Source organism: Bison bison, unplaced genomic scaffold (assembly GCF_000754665.1).
Source record: "Bison bison bison isolate TAMUID 2011002044 unplaced genomic scaffold, Bison_UMD1.0 scf7180017864038, whole genome shotgun sequence".
Lineage (NCBI taxonomy): Eukaryota > Metazoa > Chordata > Mammalia > Artiodactyla > Bovidae > Bison > Bison bison.
The window spans coordinates 650,002-656,524 of NW_011494610.1; the positions used below are offsets into that span (position 1 = coordinate 650,002).

The 6,523-nt window shown below is 53.2% G+C and overlaps 1 protein-coding gene across 1 annotated transcript in view; it reads right to left on the minus strand.

Annotated features, from left to right (window-relative positions):
* The window catches only part of CDH22 (cadherin 22, type 2), a 104,673-nt gene that overhangs the window by 23,739 nt on the left and 74,411 nt on the right, over window positions 1–6,523 (minus strand). The window contains 4 exon segments of the mRNA XM_010835113.1: window positions 628–776; window positions 932–1,014; window positions 1,370–1,646; window positions 2,315–2,415. Coding sequence (XP_010833415.1) covers window positions 628–776; window positions 932–1,014; window positions 1,370–1,646; window positions 2,315–2,415 — 610 coding nt within the window.

Sequence of the window (6,523 nt, forward strand, 5' to 3'; positions counted from 1 at the left end):
TAGACACTCTGCCCCTCGCCAACCACACTGGCCTCCTGCTATTTCTCCAACTATGACCTCAGGGCCTTTGCACTGGCTGTCCTCTCTCCTCGGAACTCTCTTGCCTCCAGTGGCAGCATGACTCCCTCACTTTATCGAGCTCTCTTTTGAAAAGTCTCCTTCGCAGAGAGGCCTACCCTAAGAGAAACAATTCCCGCCCAATCCCTTTCCTCTGCTTTCTTCTTTTCCAGTTTCTTGTTAGCACTTAGCTGACATGCGAACACCCTTTCTCGAAGTTTCCTGAGGGTCTAGCTCTAGCCCACGCAGACAGGAGTTTTTTTTTTAACCTTGTTAGGGGCTATATCTCCAACCTCTGTAAAAAGGACTGGTGTATAGTAGGTGCTCAATAAAAGCTGAAGGAAGAAAGCCAAACTCAAGCCTGGGCCCTGCCTTTTTGGCTTGGGATCCTTCCCACATCTGTGATCCTGTGGGTCAGCCTTTGCCTACCACGCCCCCACCTCAGCTCTGCCGTCTCTTTTTGCCCTGCCCCCAGCCTTCGGCCCGTCCTCCCTGGGCTTTGCCCCGCCCACAGCCCCACCCTTTGGCCATCGCCCCTCCCTTCCATATTCGCCCCGCCCCCTGGCTCACCCGCCTCCATGGCCAGCACTGTGATGTTGTGCCAGCCGGCCGTCTCTCGGTCCAGCCCCTTGCCGGTGACGATGGCACCCGTGTCCGCATCGATATCAAAGACCTGGTCCAAATCTGAGTCGCGGTCGATGGCGTACCTAAGAGGGGCAGGTCAGGGCTGATTGAAGGTGTCCTGGCGCCGATGGAGCCAGTGCCCATGTCCCTCCACCCTTCCCCTAAACAGGAACCACCTGCCTGGGAGACACAGGAAGCAGAGAGACCCTTTCCGACAGAGGAGGATTGAAAATGGATCTGAGTTTGCATCTCAGCTGCACTGGGCTCCTGACATGTGACCATGGGCAAGGTTCAACCTTTCTGAGCCTCAGCTTCCTCAGCTGGGTAACCGGGCTAATAATTTGCATCTCACGGTCGTTGTGAGGGCGGGAAGAAGGCATAGTGCCCAGCACAGAGTTAGCATTCACGGGCTATTTGATTCTTATCTTTCCATAAGAGGTGACCCTGGAACTGGTCTTGAGAAAGGGACAGGATGGCATTCCAGGCATGGGGAACAGAAATTGCAAAGTGAGAATCATTCTGCAAAAGGTGCAGAAACGGCCAGAACTGGGAAGTGCGGAGGAGGAGGCTTGAAAACAAGCAGAGTGCAGAATTCGGGGCGTTGGGGGTCCTGGGGAGCCTAGAGGGATTTTGAGCAGGAGGGAGGGAGTTGGCTGTGCCGCTCCGAGGCTCTTCCGAGGCTCCAGACCTGGGATGCGGGCTGAGCCAGGAAGGGGTCTGAGGTCTGGCCGCCGGCCCCTCCCCGCCAGCGCAGCGCGCCAGTGCTAATCTGCGGCTTTTCAGTTGCCGCGTGAAAAAGCCCTTTGTTCCGCCTCCTTCCCGGGCCTTTGTGCGGCGGCTCCAGGCCTGAAAGGCCCGTGTCCAACACATGTCTCGGGCGGCGGCGGCCCAGAGAGGCCCCGCCAGCTCTGTCCGCCGCTTCCCCAGGCTGATAACGCGGGCGGGGGCGCCGCAGGCTGCGCGGCCTACAAAGGCCCCCGAATGCCAAGCAAGGGCTCTTTGTGCAGCGGGGACAATGGAGCCTGGTGGGGCGGGGCACCCCTCCCGTTCCTCCAGCTGGAGGAAACAAGCCCTTCCCGCATCTTCCAGAGCCAGAGCCGGGACACTGAGGACCACGGAGAGGACGACACCAAAACACCCCCTTCCCTACCCGCACTGAAACTTGAAGCCCTGAGATGACCCTTCAGTGGGCCTTGGCTGCATTACCAAACCGCTCCAGGCCTCAGTTTCCTCATCTGTTGAATGGGGATAATGATATCCAGTGCATGTGGGAGGGGCTTCCCAAGTAGCCGGTGGTAAAGAACATGTCTACCAATGCAGGAGATGCAAGAGACATGGGTTTGATCCCCAGGTGGGGAAGATCCCCTGGAGGAGAAAATGGCAACGCACTCCAGTATTCTTGTCTGGAAAAATCCCTTGGACAGAGCAGCCTGGAGGGCTACAGTCCATGGGGTCACCAGGACTCGCACACTGCTAAGCACAGTAGTACCCAGTGGGACTGTGGAGCTCTGGGAGCAGTTGGAGCTGGCTTTGAATCCTCTGCTTCTTATCCACCTGGGTGACCTTGGGCTAGGCACTGGACCTCATTGGCCTCTGTTTACTTGTCTGCAAAATAGGGTGATTCATACCTCACTGGTGTGGGTTAGAGGAAGTAATCCATGGAACTGGGCAAAAGTGACAGCCCTTGCTGTTTTCATATTCACTGCTGTAGTGGAGGCGGAAGCTTGTGGCAGACTGCGAAGGGCTGGGCATGAGGGTGTAGAGGTCATTCCAGCTAGTCTCCTGAGGCCCTAGGTTTTTTTCTTTTTCAGCCATGCCACACAGTATGTGGGATCTTAGTTCCTTGACCAGGGATTAAACCCACATCCCCTGCATTGGAAGCAAAAGGTCCCCTGAATCCCTAGTTTAATGCCGCTACCTCTCGCTGAGTTGCTAAGCCCACATCCTCTTTGGCCCTGATCAGCCTGGGTCCTCCTGACCTGGGTGAAAGTGTGTGAGTCAGATCCAAGATGACAATTCCTCCCATCAGAACAGCACTTAACAGTCTGTAGGCTTGCTTTTCCGCCAGCCATCCCTCCCTTCGTTCCTTTATGGCTAAACATTAGTTGAATGCCTTCTCCACGCTGCTCTGTGCTAAAGTGAAAGTCGCTCCGTCATGTCCGACTCTTTGCGACCTCGTGGACTATACAGTCCATGGAATTCTCCAGGCCAGAATACTGGAGTGGGTAGCCTTTCCCCTTCTCCAGGGTATCTTCCTAATCCAGGGATCAAACCCAAGTCTCCCGCATTGTGAGCGGATTCTTTACCAGCTGAGCCACCAGGGAAGCCTAAGAATACTGGAGTGGATAGTTCTCCAGTGGATCTTCCCGACACAGGAATCGAACTGGGGTCTCCTGTATTGCAAGTGGATTCTTATATACCATCTGAGCCACAGGGGAAGCCCACTCTGTGCTAAGCTCTGGGGGTAAAATGGTAAATGAGACAGATGAGGCCCCGCCCTGCCTGGCATCTTGTGAGGCTGATGTGTGGTCAACCCATTTTGCAGATGAAGACGAGATAGGCAGCTTCCCAAGCTTAGGGCTGCCAAGTATGGTTGTGCAGGCTGTGTCCTGCGCAAAGTTAATAGGCTGAAGAGGGGAAGAGGGGATGAAGACCAGCTGGTGGTGTTCTTGCCCAGCCACAAGTGCTAGCTCAGGAAGCATCTTCTCAAAGGAGGACCTATTCCTTATTTATGAAATGTGCCACATGGGCTAGTGTAACCCTGCCTAAGGTTGCACAGGGACTGTCAGAGAACTTGAATTTGTACCCCAATTTGGGACTCTACCCAGAGTTCTTTCTAGTGCATTGAACCATGTGAAGCAGCAGTGCATGGAGTCTTGGGTCACCATGGACTCAAGCCTGAACTGCTGGATGTTTGGGTCCAAAGGAGGTGGACCCAGACTCTTGAGTAGTGTCGGCTCAGCTGGAAGGAACCACAGGTAGAAGTGAGTCCAAGAGGCAACAGGGGCCCCTGATCGCCTGGTCGGGGCTGGGCATGAGGCAGGGCTGACGGGAGGATGCCCACTGCCTTCTTCTGTCTCCTCCTCCCTCTGCTCAGACCTGTCCTCTCTTCTCTTTCCTCCCAGTTACTCTTTTGTTTCTTCCTGGAGGGGAAGAGGGGGATGGATTCTAAGTGGAGGCAGCTGTTCTCAAGGCCATGGGAAGGGAGGGGGGCGTGGGGAGCCGCCATCAACCAGCTAAAGACTTGGGGCTGCAGGTCTGTGTGGCTGCCTGGCCCAGGTGGCTTTGTTCCAGCTCAGGGAGCCAGCGAGCGAGAGAGAGAGATGGGTGCAGGGCACGGCACGTGGCAAGGAGCGTGGCCTGGCACACGTGGGGGGCAGCGGGGGAGGCTTGAAGCCCTCACTCGGCGGCGCTCGAGTTGTGTGTCTGGTCTGTGTTGCAGGTGGTCAGTGCGTGTGTGTGGTGATGTGTTACGGCTGGAAGGTACAAGAGTTAGGCGCTCAGACTTGGAGCAGGATGCACAATGACCCAAGGCAAGCCACTTCATCTTTGAGCCTTAATTTTAAGGAAAATGGAAAAGTGATTTAACTCCTATTTTGCAAGTGGTTGGGAGGATTATGTGCCTAGCTGGGGACAGGTGCCTAGTTGGGTTCCAGGAAAATGAATCTATGAGTGAGCACTATTGTTATTCTAATGACGATTCAGAAGTGTCTGGTAAGGGGGACACAGGACCCCCCCCAAACCCAGCGTGTGGTCTGCGGGCCTGGGGCTGGGAGGTGCCATGCATGGATGTGGGAGCGTTGCCAGGGTCTGAGAAGGACAGGAGGCATCTGTGGTCTAGAAGGTTCTGCTCAAATCTCAGTTCTCATTTGGTCAGCCGGGACCTGGAGGGCAGGAAGGGGAACAGGAGCAGGTGTGAGTGGAAGAGTGCAGTGAGAGTGTAGGTTTGTGTCCGCTAGTGTGTGTGTGCACAAGTGCAAAGAAAGCCTGGGAATTGTGGTCAGGAGTGGGATCTGGTGGCCATCTGCCGAGGTTTGAAACCTAGCTCTGTGACCTTGAGTCAGTCACTTAAGCTCTCTGGTCTTTGGTTCCCTCTTAAAAATGGTGCTAATAATAACACCTACCTCAGAGTGGTTGTGAGGATTAGACAAGTACTACCAATAAAACACTAATAAAACACTTTTAACAGCACTGGGCCCCTGCCACATGACGTATGGATTAGCTCATTTTTATTTGCTCAGCAAGACTCTGTGCCAGGCTGGTGTAAGGGCTGCACATGCAGGAGCCCCTCCCAGCCTTGCAGATAACTGTCATCACTGCCGCTGCCATTTTACACATGGGGAAACTGAGGCTCAGAGAAGCCAGGCGCCTTGCCCTGGGGCAGACGGGCTGACGGGTGGCAAAGCCAGATTCCCAAGCCACGTGTGTCTGTGCAGAGTCCCACGTCTAACTAAGAGCAGCCGCCTCAGGGCCAGCCCACTGCACCTACGGGTGCCCCCACACCCTGGGAACAGCACAAAACCCTGCTGTTGTCAAGGTCAGGGTGAGAGAAGTGGCCAGGGTGCGCCTTACTGGCTTGAGGGCCCATGTGGGTTTTCGCCACTTAAATATGTGCATATATAGTTCACGCTGGCATGATAAATATGAAAGTGTGCAGACTCATGCATGTCCAGGCTGCCCGGCGCTCCTGTATCCAGGCTCGTGTACACACACGTGCACACACAGCAGGCTAAATGATGCAGTCCCTGCCTGAGCTCCTAGTGGGGGAGACTCTTCACAAGCAAAAGGGGCTGCTCCTCTGACCTGGGGATTCCTCTCTGCTCACTCCATCCTGCCTTTTGACTCTTTCCCCTCCCCCACCCCTTTTAAAGCACACCCTCAAAGCCCACACACAATGCCTAGAAATCTGTATGGGGTTAGTACTGGTTGCAGAATGAAGGGGAGTACTGGGTGTCCAGACCACCAAGAAAAATGGTAAGGTCCATTTCCTGAGATCCTACTATGTTCCAAACACTTAATCCTTCCTCCAACCCTGGGACCACTGATCACAGAACCTGGTCCATAGTAGACATTTAGTACTTTTTTTCTGAATAAATGAATGAGGCAGGAACTACCACGACACCCATTTTGAAGATGGGAAAACTGAGGGTTGGAGTAGGTGCAGTGATTTTCCCATAATTCTGCAACTGAGCTAGGATTCATTCCAGCTTTTCTCTGACTCTAAAAAGAGTACGTCAAGGCTGTATATTGTCACCCTGCTTATTTAACTTATACGCAGAGTACATCATGAGAAACACTGGGCTGGAAGAAGCACAAGCTGGAATCAAGATTGCCAGGAGAAATATCAATAACCTCAGATATGCAGATGATACCACTCTTATGGCAGAAAGTGAAGAGGAACTCAAAAGCCTCTTGATGAAAGTGAAACAGGAGAGTGAAAAAGTTGGCTTAAAGCTCAACATTCAGAAAACGAAGATCATGGCATCTGGTCCCATCACTTCATGGGAAATAGATGGGGAAACAGTGGAAACAGTGGCAGATTTTATTTTTTCGGGCTCCAAAATCACTGCAGATGGTGATTGCAGCCATGAAATTAAAAGACACTTATTCCTTGGAAGGAAAGTTATGACTAAGCTAGATAACATATTGAAAAGCAGAGAGATTACTTTGCCAACAAAGGTCCGTCTAGTCAAGGTTATGGTTTTTCCAGTGGTCATATATGGATGTGAGAGTTGGACTGTGAAGAAAGCTGAGCACCAAAGAATTGATGCTTTTGAACTGTGGTGTTGGAGAAGACTCTTGAGAGTCCCTTGGACTACAAGGAGGTCCAACCAGTCCATCC